General features: G+C 37.7%; 1 protein-coding gene across 1 annotated transcript; it reads left to right on the forward strand.

Annotated features, from left to right (window-relative positions):
• Positions 1-834: 834 nt before the first annotated feature.
• On the forward strand, positions 835-21,265 carry plekhg6 (pleckstrin homology domain containing, family G (with RhoGef domain) member 6). Its single transcript, XM_041794251.1, has 14 exons — positions 835-978; positions 3,849-3,983; positions 4,228-4,371; positions 5,942-6,037; positions 6,145-6,195; positions 6,477-6,626; positions 7,716-7,826; positions 9,090-9,239; positions 9,379-9,513; positions 10,036-10,155; positions 10,244-10,376; positions 10,461-10,576; positions 16,090-17,621; positions 20,674-21,265. Exons 1-14 carry the CDS (start codon positions 835-837, stop codon positions 20,852-20,854), a joined length of 3,198 nt encoding a protein of 1,065 aa, XP_041650185.1. The 3' UTR covers positions 20,855-21,265.
• Positions 21,266-21,271: the final 6 nt, after the last annotated feature.

Genomic DNA, 21,271 nt, shown 5'->3' on the forward strand with positions numbered 1-21,271 from the left:
AAAAAGGCTACGAAACAAGAAAGGATAACACATTCCAGCAGTTTAAAATCACATTGAGTGTCAATATTGACATTGCCCCAATATTTGCTTTCTGTGAGTCACTGGGTGATTGCAGCACTTGTAATGATAAATAGTTCCATTAAAAACCCAGACAGGTAGTAAGTATGTTTTTTATGAATGCCTTACTCTGAAAATACTTTCATGGTTCTATTTGGGTTTCAGACTAGGTAACTCAGAGTTTCAAACTAAAATGCTTTGGCTGTGTCTATTTTCCATAATAATATGCTAATTCGTTGTGCTAAATCCTGGGTAAGCACTGTCCAACCTGATATAGTGCTAAGATGTTGTCATGTGTCATGCCCCACACTAAAGTTGCCTTTGTAAAAACATGAAGTTATGAATAAAGCGAGGAGTAATTAGTCTGCTTTGGAGTAGCAATAAGTAGCTAGTAGCTGCATGAAGCAGGACAAGCAGATATCTTTAATTTTGATGGTAAGAAGCCAAAAAGCCACTTCAAATGATGAATAAATCTCTTTGACTTTAATAATTCAGCTTTATCTCTTTTTTTGCTCTCTTTGCTTGTTTGTTTAATGAAGATTAAGTACTATAAAAAAGTCTGCATGAGTCTTTTTAAGATAAAAACAAAGCACACAATAATACTCTATTCTGTCCTCTGCTCATGCCTCTTATGTAAGGTCTTTTCTTCTGACAAATCCTCCTGTCAAACTCAGCCCTCACACACCCTTTTTCAGCTATTAGTAACCCTGTGTGTGTATCCTCAGCCTGTCCTGAGAAGCGCTGCATGTAAACATCGGCTGTGGAAATGAATCAGTGATGGAGGAAAAAGTGCTGCGTGACAGTGTGGACGGGGAGAGCAGAGAGACAGACGTCGTGGACTTTTCAACAGCAGGTGCAGAGACCATTCAACACCACCGGGGGTCAGCAGACAAAAACAAGTTCAACTCGCTGGGCTATCAGGCAAGTGAAATCAGACTTCCAATCTACTGACATCACAAATTCTCAAATGTGATGGACAAAATTATCTACATCCTGTGGGAGTTACTTTGTAGACTGCTTTAAAAAAAATTACATTGTAAAATTGATGCTCTTTAATTGTAAACAAATATTCCTCTAGTAAACTTTTGACAGTCTGAATTTTGATCCTAAGCAGTTTCTTTCAACTCAAATTAATGTGAAATATTTAACTTTTTTTTTCATTTATTATACTGGTAGTATTGATTTTTTTTCAAGTGCAGAGAGGCTAAAGTTATAGTGACTAATGAGGGCAATTGTCCAGCAGCAGCTAATAGACTTAAATTAAGAAAAATGTGCCACAAATTCAGAACAGTCAAATTTTAGTCTTTTTAAGACCTTTTTAGGACCTGAACTTAAAGAATTAATACCACTTTTTGCATGTTAAACAGTAAAAAATTTCGACATGTATGATTTCTCCTAACCAGGGCTGAAATTTCTGATTTAATGTGCTATTTATGAAATGTCAAATGGTATAGGGAAATGATTTTTTGGGCCATAAATGCTAAATTTGAGGATTTCTGGCAAATCTAATGCCTGTATTCCCTCTAAATGCTGTATGGTGATATTTGTCAAAACACATTTCATCAGATCTGCTGAGCTCTTTCTGAACAGTTAATATAGGTAGTCTTTCTACAGGCTGCACCGCTGTAAATGCTGCTTATTGCCATATGATGATTCATATGCACATAAAAGAATGATAGAATCTGATAAGTTGGCTAGTAAATGAAAGGCATGTCTTTTCATAGTGTCACATAAAATTTAAGACCTCTCATAACTAAGAGTTTTTAGGACTTATTATGGCCTTAAATTTCAAAAGTTCAACTTCAGTTTTTGTTAAGGATTTGCAGCAACCCTGACAGACAGAAACAAACAAAAAAATAACTGCACCTTTTGCAGCGTTTGTGTGTCTGTGGTCAGTTTGACACTGATTGGATGACTTATTTTAGCTTTTTGCACTTTTTTCATTTACCATGTGTTTCAATTGTTGCATTTTTTTTTTTTTAGAATTTTGCATTTACTTTTTTAGCTGTTCTACATTTATTTCTAATGAAACGAGATTTGCCCTCTGCTGAGCAGATGCCCTAATTGGTCTTCATAACAAGTACCATCAATTGAAACTGGTTAGGTCGTCAGGTTGTCATATACAGGAAAGACTTGGTGTTCCAATGGTAACCATATGGTAACACATGACGCAAAGGATCACTTGTTCTCCTGGCTTTCATATGGAAATGCTAACATCAGAATATGTCTTTGTGTACGCATGCAACGTGGCAGAATATGAGACTAGACAACAAAGTTTACGATTGGGTTTGCACCAATGCATTGTTTTACCTCAGTATCAGCCAATACTGGCTCTTTTGACAAACATGGCCCCCAGCAAATAATGCAGGCATGAACAAATGTCAGTAGCAGAAGATTATCTGTTGTGTTTTATCATTATCATTAATGCTGGCATTTAGCAAATCTAACTCCTGGGTTTATAGGTTTATGTTGGACAAACTCACCCTCTGTATGAGGACGCTTGGTCTACCAGCTGTGTTAAACCATTTCCCTTCATGGTCAGATATGAAAGAAAATGCTGGCACCATGGAAGTGTTACACCAAAACAAGCAATGAAAACACATCAGTATTGGTACTGGCTAAACTGTTATTCTAAACATCGGTATTGGCATCTGCCACGTTCTTTAACCGTGTTACACCCTAGTTACAATCTAGAATAACACTTGCCATAGCTTCTTTTGATCTATGACTAAAGACTAGAGTCTTTGAACTCCACCATTTCTGAAAGGATCATCAAACACGTCACAACTAGAGATAAATGATTGTGAATCAGGGCTGATGATGCTGACACAAAGTTTAAAACAACATTTTAGCTGTTTGCTGATACTTTTTCATTACTTCTTTTGGTGCAAGACTCCCAAAATGATCAGATCAGTGTTTGTCCAATAGGCCACCTCTTCTGCCAGATTAAAAAACTCTCCTCTGAAAAAGAGTTAGGTATGCCTGATGCCAGTACTGAATTAATGTTACACAACAGATAAAAATCTGCTACTGAAATCTGATCATGCCACATTATTTTTTCATGTCGATGTCTGTTATAATAGGGCCGATATTGCAGAACCGATGCATCAGTGCATCCTTAGCCACAACTCATTAACATGAAGCTTTCAGGAAAATTACCCTACAACGTCATTAATAGTGGGGGACACATGCACATAGTCTCTTCTTGTAAACACAGTAGAAAGGACTTTTTTGAGGGCATCTCTCTGATTTTCAAGATACAGCTACCCTCTTAAATACAGTACTTTAAAAAGGACATTCCAACATTATAAATTTAGATTTAAAAAATTGCATCACAAAGTAATGTAGCAGGACTTAGTCACTGACAATAATGTCTCCATAAGATTCCAGCATCTGCAGGGTTAAACAGCAAAATGAAGAAGAGGATTACACATTTATGCACTGGTGACAAAAAAATCATTTCTATCCCACTGGTTCTTTAAATGCATTAATACTATAAAATAAACACTTTTATCTTAGACATATTTTCAATGCAGGACTTTTATCTGAATACACTACTATTACAACAAGCTGTGGGAAACTTGAGAAAATGTCTCAAGTTCATTATGCTCTCTGTGTCCCTGACTTCTATGTCTCAAACCGTGAAACACGAGTCATCAGTGCAGATGCAGTTCAGATTCTTATACTGTTCAGTGTAATTGTTTTACATTTGTTGATGTGAATAATCTTCCCACGCATTCACGTGAAATGCAAAAGCTGAGTCTGATTTTCCATTGTATGTGTCTTTCCAGAGAAGAACCAAGCAGAAGGTGGTGACTGATTTTGCCACAGTGAGCAAGGGAACATCTACAGGTGCCAAACCCAGAGCTGCACTCAGCAAGGTCCTGTTCAGTCAGGGTGTGTCTGAGAAGAACCCAGCATCTGAGGTATTATATTGTCTCCTGCTCATCAAGCTACACGATGGCATGTTTAGAAACAGTCAAGACTTGCTCCAGTCATTCACCCAAGCTTAAAAACTGATAAACCTGCAGCATTGCTTAATCTGCTCCACTAGTGAGCTTTTAAATACAATATATGATTCAGTGTGACATCAGATTTCCTCTTTTCCCACCCTACCTCAGTTTTTTACTTATCATTGTACCTTTCCTCCTTGTCTTGACAACCCCTCAGATTCAGGAGCGAGGTCAGCTGGACGTCTTGAAGCAGGAACTGGAAGCGTACAGTGTGCCACTCAGTCTGAAGTGGAGATGGGAGGAGGAGAATCAGGGATCAACGCTGGAGAAAAGCTGGACAGATATAGTGCACTCTCATTCAGTACGAACCCTTTAAACTGCGCTATAACTCTGTAATATAAATGATTGCTTGTGTTTGTTGAAAAATACAAAAGATGAGGAATTTAAAAAACCACAATGTGGGGGGGGGGGGCACAATAACATTATCTTCTTTAATTGCTTACCCCTAGTTCTAATTCAGACCATTATTTAATAAGTGTGTCATCATGACTTCAGTTCAATATATGTAAATCTAATTTTGACAACCTTGCAGCAAACAAAGCCTTGCACCCCCTCTGAGATCTTAGGCACCCCCCTTAGGAGGTCCCAGGCACCTAGGTTGGGAACCAAGTTTCTTATTTATCTTGCTGGCTGAGGCAGATTGATATACACTGTGAAAAAGCCAAGTGATGTTATAGGGTTTTTTATGGTACTGTGATTTATAGAAATGTTATAGGCAAGGGCTGACCATGAGACCTAAATACCTCTGGTGTTTGAAATCTTACCAGTTCATCTTTGAGTCATTTGTGCAAAGTTTGAAGACAATTCTGCAAAGCATTCTAATATCATATTCACAACAATACGCTGGGAAACTAGGGTTAAACATAAAGCTTAAAGACCTCACCTTTGGCCTCCAAAATCTAATCACTTCATCCTTAAGTCAGGGTTAAAATTTGTGCAAAGTTTGAAGGAAAGGGAAGCATTCCTAACATATCACCTTCACAAAAATTCCCTGGACATACATACAGACCTGAAATCATAAGGTTTCCAGGCTGGCTATTGCTGACGTAGAGGTACAGTAACCGATGACCCCACCACTCCAAAGAGTTACAGTTTTCTTCCTATAAAAATTGAGACTGTTATTTTTTAAAGTCAGTCAAACACGCACCTTTATGTAGCGTCTCACTGAAGCACCAAATCTGCATTTTTAAAAAGCCCATAAGCACCTTTTGTTTTTTTTACAGAAACTTTATTGAATACTTTTTACAACAAGAACAGACAGGTGCTCAAACATAAATATACAAACAAAAAGAGGTATGAAACATAAACCCATAAGCACCTTTTACGCGTATTTGAGTTATGCTGATGACGTAACCCATTAGGCATAACGTATGTCGTCATGACGTTATAACCCGGAGGATTTCAATGGGAGCAACGGCTATCTTTGCACAGCTAACAATTTCAGTTCGACTCGAAGCTGGGGAAATGAAACACGTCTACGACGAAACAGTTTGCTAAACGTTTGTGTAGATATCTTTTTTGGAGATAAATTAAAACCTAGAATGTCTTCAGACGAAGTGAACCCGAGTAAGACGTTAAAAGACAAAATTAAGTAGTGAAATTAAGTAAGTGAAATGCGACAAAAAAGGATTCTGAACCTAATGTCTTGTTTGTTGGTCTTGCTCTGTTTAAAACTTTTTCCTACTAATGTGCAATAAAGAATTTTCTGCAAGAGAGGAAAACAAATAATCAACTTACAGATTTTTCTTTTCAATCAGCGAGTCAAGTTTTGAAGAGTAGCCTAAATTTAGTCTATCCTCTTATTATATTTCCAATACCCCTCAAAGCATTTTAAATGCGCTTCTCTTTTCCTGTCTTGTTTTTGTGTTCAGACGATGTCAAAGATGCAGAGACACCAGCAGGAGGCGCTGTGGGAGTTTGTATACACAGAGCTCACCTACATCAACAAGCTCATTATCATCAGAGACGTAATATTCCATTATCTGCTCTCACAGTTTAATTTGAATACAGCCTTGTGTGTAAATGTCAGGGCTTTCCACAGGATGTTTAACAAGCCTGTGTCCTCTCCTTACAGCTGGTTATTGCTGCTCTTGTCAACCTGCACCAGCATGGATTTCTCCCGGAGGTCAGTTTGCAGAGCATGCAGCCTCATTTAGTGTGGAAACATTAAGTTGCTGTACAGCACTCTTTACATGAAGCCTATTTTCCACTGTTCTGCATACCACTGACACACATTGACAAAGAGAGAGCATCCGCTCTAGTTCAAACAGAAATCAACACACAAGTGGAAAATACAGCACAACACTGATTTCCATTAAGTAGGTGGAAAATACAAGAAGTCAGGGGAGTTAAACTTTTAACACTATAAAGTTTGTTTTGTTTCGTTTTGGCCTCTTCCTGTGACAGGTGACCCCCGAGCTGCTTTTCTCCAACCTCCCCTTCATCATCACTGCACATCAGCTTTTCTGGCAGGAAGTGATTAATCCTATGTTACAGGAAGTCCGAAGGACAGGCAAACCTTTTGACCCTAGGAGGTTAGAGCCTGGCTGCCTGCAGGTACAAACTCACTCTGCAGCATACATTACAAACACACTCAAGTCAAGTCAAGTCAAAGGTGTTTTTACCTGTCAGGGGGAGATTATCACATAGGGCAGGGCAAGTTTCTTTATATAAAGTTCATTTCATACACAAAGACAGCTCAATGTGCTTTAAATAAAGAAAGAAAAAAATTCAAGGGTAGATAAAAACAACACACTAACAAATGAAAGATTGAAATACTAAAATATGGGCAAAATACTGAGTAAATAAATCAAGATAGAAGAAAATGCTTTTAATAGAAAATTGATAAAATATTCAAAGAGGATACAGCTCTCTAAAACTGTGTTGCAACTAATTCAGTGCAAAAAGAGCCATGTAAAACAACAGTACGATAAAAATGTAGTACAGGTTATGGAGTGCAATAAAATGCACATGAAATGATGGAATCTTGATTACAAATGTTAAAACTGGAGCACAGTAATCATTAATGGCAGTTTGCTTTGGATCCAAGCAATGCTGGTGTTGTTATATTTTAGAGGTGAATCAAATATATATTTGGGGAATATAACCCGTTTATTCACAGATTATGGTTCTAAGAATTGAAAGAAAATTAATTGTTCCAAAGAAAATAAACTACTTAAAAGAGTACAAAGCAAGAAAAGTCTTCAATTAAGTGTCGACTGAAAAAAAGAAATAAAAATCCACATTATGGAATATTCCTCCAAAAAGAGCCATTCTGCTGCAGCAAAGATGTAAGAACTTTTCATTTATGAATCCAATGACTTTTTGACTGTAATATCCTCTTTTCAAGGTACATTTTTTCTTGTAAGTTGCAGTCATTTTAGCCCAACAAAAATTCAGCAACATAAGATAACTATCAAACTCCACATGCCCATTTTTTGGTTATTCAAGTTTTTAATCTTCAGCCACATCAGACACTGATATCGCTTGAGGCAGCTGATCAGGTTTTGCACTGCTTCCCTTTGAAAACAGCAGCAGGAGCTGTAGTGGCTTCTCTTCCTCTTCAGAATAGATAATATGATAAATGTAAATGTTTGGATGTTTTAGACATTGTCATCATCAGCCAGTGTTTTGTTTTGTCCACAGTTCCATGAGCGCTTCTCCTCATATCAGTATTACTGCTGGGAGGAGGAAAACAACATGGAGTTCACACGCAGACAGATGGAGAGCAACTCTCACTTTCGTACATATGTCCAGGTACAGTAAACATGCAGAACTCCCTGCAGCATTCACTGTGCAAAAACACAGATGTGTAGGGAGGAAAACTCTAATGTACTTGAAAAAAAATCAAATTCAGTAGCACCGTTATTATCACTAAGGGTAGGCTGTAAATAATTCAGTGTAATGAAAACATATTCTCCTCTTAATGGTGATACCTTGTAGGTAGTGTTGTTTTTATAGTCATGGGCTGGACCCATCATTTTTTCTTCATAAGGGGTAACCACTTTCTCTTAAGATTTATTTTTGGGCCTTGTCATGCCTTTATTTGATAGAGGAAGGACAGTGGATAGATTCGGAAACAGGGAAGCGAGCAGGGAGAGACATGCGGTAAAGGGCCACAGGCCGGAGGGGTAACCACTTTCTAAAGCAAAGTACCAACAACAAAGTTTTTTTTTTTTTTTTTTTTTTTTTTTTTTTGCTCATAACACTCAACAGATGGAAGATATGGAAACACTTATCGCAAGACAAGTGTGTGTCCTTTCACACAATGCCACAAAAGCTGTTTTACCGGAAGTGTTTTGTTTTTTACTGCATTGTGATCAAGATGTTGTTCCCTTCAGTTGACTACACTGTCTTGTTTACAGACCAGAGGGCTTTACTGTAAAATGGTGCTTCAACACTTTTTCACTTATGTCACAATACCACACTTCACACCCTGAGTAGGAGGTGAGATTTTAGCTTTAGGCATTACATCAAAGCCCACCAAGGACCATTTTGCATGGAAATGTTACATAGTGGGTGTTAAAAGGGTATACTCTTTCATTTCAAACATAACAATCCATTTTATTTTCATCGGTGGTAGTTTCTGTTTCTGCAGCCTTCTTATGATCTTATATGTCTAGACATTGAGACACCAGTCTCATGCCCTCATCCCTGTACTGAGATGACTAAACGACTTCCTGGGTAATCAGGATCATCTCCATACCTCCCTATTTCATTTTTGTAAAAAAAAAAAAAGGGAAAACTCTTCACGATAAGAACTTTAGATTAACCAAGATGATATAATGTTTCAGTGTTTCAGATGTAATTTTCCAATGACTTAGGATAAGACAGTGTTGAAAAGCAAGACCCTTTACTATCTGCATCCATAGATAGGACATAGGTTACTTTCGGATATTATTTTGCTCTGGTTCTGCACCACTCATTTTCCTGTATAGTGTTTCTTCTCTCAGCTTTTCCAATATTGCACTATAGAAAGAAACACTTTAAATTAAAATAACTGTCCTGTCTCCTGTCCAGTGGGTGGAGACTCATCCTCAGTGCGATCGGATGCGGCTCGGGGACATGCAGGCCAAACCACATCAGAGGATCACAAAGTACCCACTGCTGCTCAAAGCTGTGCTGAAAACTACCCAGGATCCTCAAGTACAGCATACTCTGAGAGGCATGGTGAGAGAGACTGAAACTGTGAAGAAGTTAATGCTTTGTTTCAAACTTGGACGAGTCCATTGATGAGGAGTTATATTGGAACTTTTATATTGAAACTGCTGTTTCTGACTAACTCAATATCATCTTTTCTCCTCCCCAGTTATCCAGTGTTAATAATTTTCTGGAAAGTATCAACGACTACCTGAGGCAACAAGATGAGGAACTTGCTCTTGCTATCTCAGCCCAGAGGGTGGAAGGATACGAGGTAGAGGGGATAAATGAAGAAATAGACAAGGTAAAGTATTGTCTGCCTTATTCACCAATGTCTTAGTGAGAATTTTCTTAAATTTGTTCTTGATATGATGCAATATAGTATGCTCTCATATGATCTGATCTAACACAATATGTTGCAGTACAATAAAAATAAATTAGGATCTGAACTGATCTGTTACGATCTGATATGATACAATACGAAAAGGTATGGTATGGTAATAAAGTATAATATGATCTGATACAATCTGGTACGATATAATGCATTGTGGTACAATACGTTACAAAACTTTATGATGCCACACAAATTGATAGGATACAGTACAATGTGCTACATTATGATAGCCTTTATTGTCCCTCTGGATAGATTTGTCTTGGATTTGATCACATCCTATAAAATCTCATCATTTTAATTCAGGATATAAATTTTAAGTGTCTCTGGTTTGTCTTAAATTAACACTGCACATTCAGGATTTCTGCCGTTAAGTTATCATTCACACAAACATGTTTTGATACTGGGGATTCTCATGTTGGATTTCTTTCACAGCTTGTCCGTGAGATCACCCGGTTTGATCTGACTTGCCCCATCAGGGGAGTGGGACCTGAAGTTGTTCGTAAACTGCTGCTTGAGGATAATTTGAAGATTCGGGGGAGAAAGGACAGCAAGGTGAAAATTCAGTCACAGTACATTTAAATGGATCTCTTCAGAACATCGATATCATCACTCTTTGTTGTGTTTCTACATTTATTAACAGTTGGAGGTAGTGGCTTTGCTTTTCTCCGATGTGCTTCTGATGACCAAAATCCAGAAGAAAGGAGAGCGGCTGAAGGTAGTTCGACCTCCTCTGGCTCTGGACAGAACATACTGTGTACCACTGAAGGATGGCTGTGAGTCACACTTGTTTCAAAAGTCCAAGACAGGTTGTTCTCATTATATCTTTGATAGATAATCCCTCCTTCTCCTCCTCTCAGGTTCATTTGTTCTAGTGGAGGAAGGTGAGCTACAGAGTGCTATGAACGTCTACATATTTGCAGCCAGCACACCAGAGAGCTGTTCAAAATGGGTCACCACCATTCACCAGGCAAAGGTAAGACAAAAATATTTCTAATGATAATAGTCTAAATTAAGTTGATCCCCTGCTCAAAATTTCCCAGATAGCAAAAAGTCATTGAATCAACATTGCGAGACTGTCAGGCTGAAGATTGCAATCAACACTGATGTCAGACATTGAAAAACACATTGAAAGTGCTCGCTATGATCAACATGGAAATAACGTTGAATTTCCAATCAGTTCTGACAATGAATCAACCTTGATTCAACTATGATATGATCAACATTGAAATAACGTTGAATTTCCAATCAATTCTGACAATGAATCTACCTTGATTCAACTATGATATGAGCAACATTGAAAAAATGTAGAATTGTATCAACATTGATTTAACTCTATATATGCATTGAAATATACATTGAACCAATGTTATTACTAAGTAAAGTTGTACTTCATTCATCCCCAAAGGGAAATTTGTAGTTTACACTGTTGGGGGGTTTGGTGCCTTGCTCAAGTGCTCACAGTGCTCAAGATGTGATGGAACCTCTCCAGCTACCAGGTCCAGCTTTGCTCCCATCAGGACTCGAACCAGCGACCTTCCGCTCTCCAGCCCAATTCCTTCCAGCTGAACTCCTTCCAGCCTGAGCCTTCCAGCAGCTCAAGGTAGCACTTAGCAATGAGCAACAAGGCCATCACCGTATGTGTGTGTAATATGTAAAAACAACAAAAACAGTGTAAACTATGAATTTGCCTTCGGGGTTGAATAAAGTACAACTTTACTTTACTTTACTTAGTAATAACATTGTTTCAATGTATAATGCAATGGATATATATAGTTGAATCAGTGTTGATGCAATTCTACATTCTTTCAATGTTGGTCATATCATAGTTGAATCAAGGTTGATTCATTGTCAGAATTGATTGGAAATTCAACGGTATTTCAATGTTGATCATATCATAGTTGAATCAACGTTGATTCATTGTCAGAATTGACTGGAAATTCAACGTCATTTCCACGTTGAACATAGCGAGCACTTTCAATGTTTTTTTCAACGCCTGACACCAATGATGATTGCAATCTTCAGCCTGAGAGTATCACAGTGTTGATTTCATCACTTTTTGCTATCTGGGTTGTCAGCAAGTCATTGAGTTTTTAGATTTTTGCAAAGACTGAGGGTCACTAACTACGAGAATAGAATGTGATGTCTATTGAGGTTATTTTCCACCAGGCATCTGGTGGAATTCCACAACAGCATTTTTTGGGCAGAGAGGAAGATGTAGATAGAAAAGAAGATAGCTTATGAGTTAATATTTCTTACAAACGTATGCTTTTTTAAGTCATTTATTAATTTGAGTAAAGACGATGCGTGTTACTACAACAACCAAAGAGCTACTGTATCTTGGAAATACTTCAGATTAAAAGTGTATATGAGTCGTCTCACCACAAAACCAAACTGATTGGACTTTTACTTTGAATAACCCAGTGGAACTTTACCGTACCTGTCATAACAATGTCAATTCAATGTGGGCATTTCAACATTGAAAAATCATCATCTATACTACACTGATTCAACAACAGTTTTTCAAACGTTGAAATGGTAACTGTAACTAAACATTGAAACAACATAGATTTTTCAACCTCAACCAAAAATAACCAGTCTGACCAAAATCCAACATTGAATTAACATCTTTTGCTATCTGGGTTGACTCCAGTGATGTCAGGTTTGGTCTATTACCCATCTCTTTGGTGCAGACTGGAAAATGTCTTTAAACAAGTGGATGAATTTAGGAAGTGATGTTCCAGTAGTGCTAGAAAAGAATCAATTTACAATGTCTAACCTCCCACGCTCATGAAAACAAGATAATCATGATTAAAGATGCCACATGCTATGATGCATTCATTTTAACTATAGGTTTTGTCATCTGGGAAATGTTTCAGTTTGTTGTTCTACTGGCCACTGAAGTAGGACTTTCTGTAAATGCACTGTTATTATATAAAATCATTTTAATATACTTATTTGATTTTCACCCACTTATTTTGATTTATTGTTTTGTTTTTCAAGGTATTATGAGTAGTTAAGTTCAATAATACATTGTGTTTGGGACATGTATGGCTTAGTGCGGTGATTCCCAAACTGGGGTACTTGTACCTCCAGGGGTACGCAAAGTGACGTAGGGGTTACGCGAAAAATAAAAATGTGATTTGAAAACAAGAAATTGTTAAATTATATTTAAAAAATTCACTTTTATTTTTATTTTTCAGATTTAATTTCTATATTATTTTTTATTATTTATTATGTATGCTAGCCCTTGAATACCTGACAGGTTTCAAAGAGTTGTTTCAGTAGTTTAAGTTCAAACTGTCAAATGTTTGTATTGTGAGCTTTGATAAAGGCCTGGAGTGTTGGCAGAGAGGCTGGAGGCTGGATTTGTGAGGCATCTTGGAGAAGGAAATCTTTCCTGAATTGTCCAAGATTCTTATAGTAATATATGTTCAGTCAGACACCCTTCTTATTAAAGCTATGGTGAGTTTGTACTTAACAGTTTCAAGTTCATAACTGAATATGTTCTAGAAATGTAAATTTCATTTTTCAAAAGTGAACTGGTGTTGCTCACTGAAAATGCTGGTAAATAAATCTATTTTGTGAGAAATAATTCACTTTAAGAGATTTTATTTGTATGTTATGCATGCATGTTATGCAGACACATTTCTTTTTCTAGCTGCTATAAATGCGTGAGAGGAGGGGGTACATGGCTGGAGGTCAAATGTCTGAAGGGGTACGGGCTGTGAAAAGTTTGGGAACCACTGGCTTAGTGGTTAGGTCACGCCCCATGTATGAGGCCGGTCTGAGTTCAAGCCTTGCCTGTGGCTCTTGGCCCTCGTTTCCCTGTTTCTGGCTCTATTCACTGTCCTATCTCTCAAATAAAAGCAAGAAAAGCCAAAAATATATAGCTTTTGAGTAACACATTATGTCTATGTCAATTAACTAGAATGGCTGTCTGAGGCGACAGACCCACGCCGAAGCAGCGCCACCAAGGAGCTCACGCGCCCATTGATTACTATGATGTTCAAAATTTCAAAGTCAGAGAAAAAACGAACAGGTGCGCGGAACATCACCAAAATCTAATCGATTCTTCCCTGTCGCTATCCCAATATTCCCTGAAAATTTGGTGAAGATCCGACATTCCGTTCTCGAGTTATCTTGTACACATACAAAGAAAGAAAGAAAGATACGGAACCCTTTACATAACCCCTTGCAGATTTCATCGGCGTGGGTAATAATTGTGATCTTTATACAAACCAAAATAGCTGTGATTAGGATTTTCGGCATAATCAAGCAGCCCTATGTTCAAATACTATTGTTTTCTGTGCTGAAAGGATTTTGATTCCTGAACTTTGGGGATATTTTATATACTTAGTACATTTGTTTCTTTTGGGGAGTCTTAACAAGTCTAAAATTGACTTTGTGCTTTGCCTTGTGTACTAGATACTGCATTAATAAGCACTGAAGTATTTTACATTTATACTAAACTTCAAAAACTCCAGAGAAAGAGCCTTTAGACTTTTCCTTGAGAGGCACCAGCAGGCCATAAGTTTTCACAGTTGAGTGAAATTTCTAGATCTCTGTAGTATTCATTGGCAGATAATCAATTGAAGTTTTTTTTCTTTTTGAGCTGAATCTGTGTGAAATAGCACTTGGGTGCGATCTTTTTCGTTCCCTCAGAAGTTCTTTAGAAAAATCATGATTAAAAACCATTTGTAGACCAGGTCTTAAAATGAACAGTAATGTTTTGTTCACCTTAAATCATGTAAGGTGGGCTAATACAGTACTTGCTGTTTGATGTTTGATCCGAATGGCTAAGTTACTGTGTGCTTCATGAATTCTGGACTGTGTCCAGTGAGATTGTATTGATATGTGTGGGCTCCAGAAAGAGGGATTAAATAATTTTTAAATTGTACATGACAGTCAGGGTTCCTGCAAATACTTGAAAAGTTTTGAAAGGTCTTAAATCAGACTTTTTGAAGCCATAAAAAGTCTTTTAAACAAACAGATTTTTTCTTGTGAGAGGTCTTCAATTTTAGAGGGCACTTTGACTAATACATGTCTTTATCAAATCTTCATTTCCTGCTTCATTTATTTAAAAGAAGTAAATATGCTTGTAGCGCATGTTATGAATAATATTGATGTACGTTTTTTTTTTTTAAATAAAGGGGCAAAAATAGTCAAATTTGGGGTTTTATGACCCAAAAATATATCATATCAATTGATAATTCATTACAGTGTATTAATTAGAGAATTAATCTGTGCCCGGTGTACTGTGAATTCTTACACAACTTATACTAATTTTTGGCTGCTTGCTACACAAAAAGTGGTTTTTATTTTTCTCATTTCAGGTCTAAAAAAGTCTAAAATTTGATTCTAAAAATTGCTTAGGAACCCTGGACAGTAAATCACATTACACAGAGATGTACATGTTACAGTTTGACTTCAGAGAGGACTTTAGCCTGGGGCCACAGCAATGTACTGTTATATGATGAGTATGAATGTGTCTCAATAGTGCGTGTTTCTTTGACAGGTTATTTGTGTGACAAATCAGGCCTACCTCATTAACAGGTGTCCTGTTATCACTTTTGTAATGTCCTTAATTACAGGCAGTGGTGCTGCTGCTGGAAACAGACACTATTTTAAGCATTTATAAGAAACATACACACATTACACTGTGGATTTTTTATGACAGTAATGAAATTGATATTGTGGCTTTTTTATATACCAAAAATATACCTAAAATAGCATGGGAAATTCTTATTTTGAGCATGTTAGCATCAGCTAATTTTACTAATATATCTAAATGCAGCTTCACAGGTCTAGCAGCATCGATAAAAGCGCTAACCCTGCAAAGCAGATGGATACGCCCGTTTCTGTGTTTCTCACAGGCGTATCCATCTTGCAAAGCTCCCATCTGAACCATTTTGGCCCGGTTGGAAAGTGACAAGACCAATCAGCGTCAAGGGGCAGTACTTTTGGGGGCGGCAGAGTTGTGATGTAGGCAAGCAGCAACAAGAGGCCGGTGCAATTATGGCGGAAGACGTTAGTGTGGATGCTGCTAAAGCACCAGTTCTATCAGAACTTGATGACATGTCTTCATTAAAAGAAGAACAAAGAACAGCAGTGAGTTGTTTTCTTTTCAAAAACAACAAAAGTCGTGTACTGACATGTCTACAGTCACCATGCTTCGCGTTATATAGTTCTCTGTGGAGTTTACTCCTTCAGTAGGGGCGCAGCTTGGGAGTGGTTACATCACGTGTTTTGTTGCTCTGATTGGCCCGTAAAGATGTGGCAGACCGAACGTTCATCCAATCACCCTCCGAGTTTTTTTTAAAGGCTCTGCGCTTTCCCAAACACTGTCTGTAAGTGGTTTTCCAGATGCACATCTGATTTGTCAGGTTGTGAAAATGCTACATGCCCTTATGAAACAGGCTTACAAAAAACTATTCAGTCATTTACTGTTTAAAGTGTTACTTATTCATGTCAATGTTAAATTTTCAGGACACACTGAGGAACCTGAGAGAGGGAGAGCGTATCCGACAATTGCAAAAATGGAAAATCCAGCAGTTGGAGTCCAGACCAGCTACAGACACCAAGATGGATTTCTTGGAGACAGACAAACAACCTTCTCCACAACCAAGACGAGAGACTTTTGTGGAAGAACTCACAGAGGAACTGATTACGCCCCAGTCAATAAATGGGATGTTGACGTCTAAATTAGCAGAGGAACAGTATGAATCTTCGGAGGATGTTGCCCCCAACAAAAGTGGCATACCTTTTTGGCAATCTCGGCCCTATGTAAACAACCGTACATTATCTCGTAAAGGCATCACCGGTCGGCAACCACCAGACAAAGGATACGAGTGGATAGAAATGGGAGTGAGAGGAGAGCAGATTGGGATTAATCCAGAGGAAGAGAGGAAAATCGTTGAATCTGCAATGACAAATGAGCAAAGAGTGTTAGCTTTGAACCACAGGGTGCAGTCTGCTCCTAATCTGGATCATTTCCCTCGCAGTTCTACAGCTGAACCCTTAAGATACAACACAGCAGGCCCACATGCTCTCTTACTGGGGGGATATCCAGATATAGACTACCCAATGGAGGAAGATGCTTCTTCTCAGACTTCTAACCAAGCAATGAATACCAGAGAGGGGCTTCAGAATTTAAGACAACCAGGAGAAGGACTGTCACAAAGGAGAGACTCAGAGTTCCAGTCTGTAAAACAAGATTCGAGAAGAAATTCCATCCTAACCCTCTCTGAAGATCTAGAAATACCTCCAGATGTTTGGCCTTTTCCCAAAAATTTAAAGTCACCCGGTTTACGAAGGAGAAGGCCGGTCAGCAGCCATCAGGCCTCTTCTGCTCAGATGTCTCAGCAGTTTTTCCATGACTCTCTTAGCAACTCTGACACTGAGTACAACAGAAACACTAAGAGAAACTCACTTCCAGCTAGCTCAGATACACTACGCGTGCTAAAGCTTGGCTCCCTAAGGCCAAACCAGGGGATGTTTTGGAACGTGCATGACAGGGTCTCTCCAGATCCACAAACGTTGTCAGAATCTGAACTGCCTGATGTTAACCCCTATAACATAAGGCCTATAATGAAAACCAAAAGAAGCGCTTCTACTCCTAACATTGTCATTGACGGAAGCCAAGGACTTCGTCTGCACTCCAGCAGTCTGTACGCACTTCCTGTTGCAGAGGATACTCAACTCCCATCTTTGGGACACAGAAACGGAAGTGCCTCACCCCTTGAGGGTCTTCTGGAAAGAGCCAAAGAGAGGGTGAGGGAAAGAGATGAACTGAAAAGAAACAGGTATTTGAAAGTGCCAAATTTGAGGTCAAGGCATCCCTCTCCTTCTCCTTCTCCTTCACCCTCATTTTCCACGACACCATCACCACCGCCCAGTGATGGAGACAGAGACACAGAGTGGGAGGAGGTGGTGGAGGTGATGAGACACAGAGCTCTCACAGTGAGTCAGGGATGGAAGGAGCAACTGGTGGATGGAGATGAAGATGACAAGAGAGACTGGTGAGTAAAGTCCATACATTGTAAGTTAAAATGCTGTCTAATTAGAGTTTGGTTTTGTGTTGGTAATTATGCAAGGTGTATGACACTAGAATATGAAAGGTTTTCAGATATACATCAAGTTACAAGGAAAACAGAATATTAAATAAAACACTGGTAGGCTCACATCATTGACATCAATGATGTCAATGATGTGATTACACCACATCCCAAATGTGCTCTGTTGGATTAAGGTTTAGCAACTGTGGAAGGGATTTAAGAACTGAATTTATTTTTTACATTCAGGAAACCACTCTGACATCACAGCTTTGTGGCATGGTGCATTATCCTCTAGAAGTTGCCAACAGAAGATGAGTGAACTGTGGTTTTGTGGTTAGCTTTTTCAGCTCTATCTTTTTGAGTTGATAGAACACAATTTTAGTTTGAAGTAAACAGTACCTAATCCCTTAAAGTATTTCTTATCATCATAGTCAAACTATTTGACAATCTTCCTTTAACTGCAGAGTTTTCTAGAATGCCTTTGGGCATTGCACACTTTTGCACCATGAGTGAAGTTACCTTCTCAGTTAGAGAGGTCATGCCTCTGGGGACCAACTTCAACACAACAAGGATGAGTCTGTGAAAGAACACTTTCTGAGCACCTCTCAGTCTTTGTTACTTGTAGTCAGTTGAATAAGCTTTCTTTGCTAGCATGACTGCTAAAAATCAAAATTGTTAAAGACATAAGGGATAATTGCAGTGGATGAGGAACATATAAGTAACATATTTTAGCATGAGTCATACTTAAAATATTTATTTCCAGTACTCAAAAAGTTTTACATAATCAGTTACAACAAATATGTTAAGCATTTTCAAATTGTTTGGTATTACAGTGTCCCATTACATCACCACAAGCCTGAATTGTTAATTCAAGGCAGTATAGGTCCATGCTTACATGTTGTTTACACCAATCCTGGCACACTACCATTCAAACGTCACAGGAAAAATCAAGACTCATCACATGCTTTGATCTTTAACTCTTAAAAGTCCACGATCATGCTGGCGTGATTTCATCATGTGCTCCTTTGGTCACATGACAGCATGAAAACAAAGCCACATTTTGCATTGCAATCCCTTTTTGTGGAAAGCATGATCTTTAAACTTTCCTTCAGTTTTTGTTTGATGTCAATAGGCTAAGTAAAACATGAAATATGATCATTTTAACTTGATATAAAAAATGATTGTGACACAAAGGGGACAGTGGACCATGCTGTACAGGACTAGCACTAGTATTTTTTTCATAATTTCAACATATTGCAGTTTCTTTTTAAAAAATGACTATATTGTTTTAAATAACATTGTTAAATCAAATTTTGTGGGGTGTTGTGTTTTTCGAGGCCCTATATCTAATACAGTAAATTAAACTTTTAAAAAATATAGTTTTCATTTTATAAAGTCAAGGCAGTGCCAGAAAAGATTATACCAAACGCGAGCATGGTATACATTTTCTAAATGGTTTATTTTGTCTGAAGAAATTTTTAAAAATGGCACAATATCCACTGGACCTCTAAGGGTTAATTGTCCAATTTTAGTGGACCTCTTGGTCTTAGCTAACAGGAGTGGCATGCTTTGTGGTCTTCTGCTGCTGTAAGCCATCTGCTTCAAGGTTTAATGTATTGTGCTTTCAGTGATGCTCTACTCCATACCTCTGCTCTAACGAGTGTTATTTGAGTCACTGTTGCCTTTTCTGGCAGATTGAACCAGTCCATTTTACGTCTACCATCAACAAGAGATTTTGGCCCTGAGAAGTGCCACTCACTGTATGTTTACTCTTTTTTATCACTGTTCTCTGTAAACTCCAGAGATGGTTGTGCATGAAAATCTCAGTACATCAGAAGGTTGTTAAATACAACAACAGTCATTCACAGTCACATAAATCCCCTTTCTTCCAAATCTGGATTGAACTTCTGCACATGGTCCTGAACATATCTACAAGCCTAAGTGCACTGTTGTTGGTATGTATTTGGCAATGACAAGCAGCTGAACGGGTGTACCTAATAATTTGGCCTTAGAGTGAAAGTCAATGACACATAGCAGTGAAAAGGTTTTTGGTGCAGTACATTAATACTTCTTTAATAATACTATATGTTGACTGATAGAATTGAGATAGTACAATTTTGTTTAAAAATAAAGATAAAACTGTCCTCTCCTTATGTATTGTAATGTAACCTAAATATTTAAATAAACAATAGAAAAATACACACAAAACCCAAAATGGGATTCCAAATGAAAAAAACAACACAAAATTAAAGGTTAAAATTTTCTCCCCTCTTTCCAACAATTTGTGCACAAACACGAAGACATTATTGATATAATTATAAAAGAGGCAAAGACCTGCAAAGATAAGCAAAATCTTAATGTGCTCCTTTACATAAGGACAGGGTTCATTCTTGGCCGCAGTCCTGCAGCATAAGCTGCTTGTGTGCTTTTAGTTGTAAAAACATTAGAACACTTTGCCCTTGAGTGGTTTTTATTAGATATAGTGTATTTGTTTCCACTTAATATGGAAATGTATTTTTAAACTGTCGAATCTCAACTATTGAAATGAGTTTTCACTGCTGAGTGGGCTGTTGATGGACGGACTTATTGTAACACTGGAAACTTCAATAACCATGTCATAATTGTCTCTGACATCAAAGTCTCCAGTCCTATTCAGCACTACGATTGAATTTTGTATCGTTATTTTTAAAAATGGCAATACATTTACTGATGCATCATGTTTTTAACAGTAATAAAAAAAGTTCAATTAAGGTTTTTCTATTAGTTTAAATACCACATTGAGACCATGCAATTATCACATTACAAGAGCTCTTTGTTAGTTCTCATGTCCACATAATTTACTGTCTTGCAAAATTCCTTACTTTGTTTTGAAGCAGGTGTTAAAAGACATACTTTTTTGCTTAACAGACTTTGGTTGACTTATAGAGAACTCAGTGGAAGGTAAATTACTTAAACACAGTTAATCACCCAAAATACTCTGTTCTGATCATACTTTTCCTCCTCTTTCCTCCTCTAGTGTCCTCTTTACAGATGGTGTCAATGTGGACTGGTCAGGTTGGTGCTTTGATGACGATGAAGTCATGGATCATTTACAGCCAAGACAAGAGGGACTCCTGGAGGGCATCGGTCGATCTTTGGCATTTTGGGATCTTCACCAACTTGCAGAGCATGATGACGGGGAGATCAGCCATGTGTAGCACCAAAACTGCTCTACAGAGTCCTACAACCACTTAAAAACTAGACTTCTAGCAACTTTGAATTCAGGTCATGAGTGTGAACTATGATGAAAAAGTGGACCCCCCACAAAAGGACCCATTTGGACTTGAACTGATCTCTTTGCTGCAGTTAGCAAACTTCAGCAGCCACTGAAACATGTTTTCTATGCAGTTTTATGTTCATTAATAAATCTGTTGTTTTTTACAAAAATGATGTATATACATTTTAAAAAATATTGTATATTTTTTGTCATTTCTCTGTAAATATAATGAAAAAAATATTTTTTTAAATATTAGTATGTTATTTATAGATGTAATAATTCCCTGCTCCTGTTGACCTGAGAGCTTCAACTGCACATAATGGAACAAATAAAACAAGGATTATTTCTTTTACATGCG

This window comes from Cheilinus undulatus, linkage group 8, assembly GCF_018320785.1.
Source record: "Cheilinus undulatus linkage group 8, ASM1832078v1, whole genome shotgun sequence".
Classification (NCBI taxonomy): Eukaryota; Metazoa; Chordata; class Actinopteri; order Labriformes; family Labridae; genus Cheilinus; species Cheilinus undulatus.

Bases quoted from the DNA above. Each gene is read 5' to 3' on its own strand.
- plekhg6 (XM_041794251.1), top strand. From the start codon at position 835: ATGGAGGAAAAAGTGCTGCGTGACAGTGTGGACGGGGAGAGCAGAGAG. The intron at 6,196-6,476 runs GTCAGTTTGCAG...TTCCTGTGACAG, and splicing joins AGCATGGATTTCTCCCGGAG to GTGACCCCCGAGCTGCTTTT. The intron at 7,827-9,089 runs GTACAGTAAACA...TCTCCTGTCCAG, and splicing joins ACTTTCGTACATATGTCCAG to TGGGTGGAGACTCATCCTCA.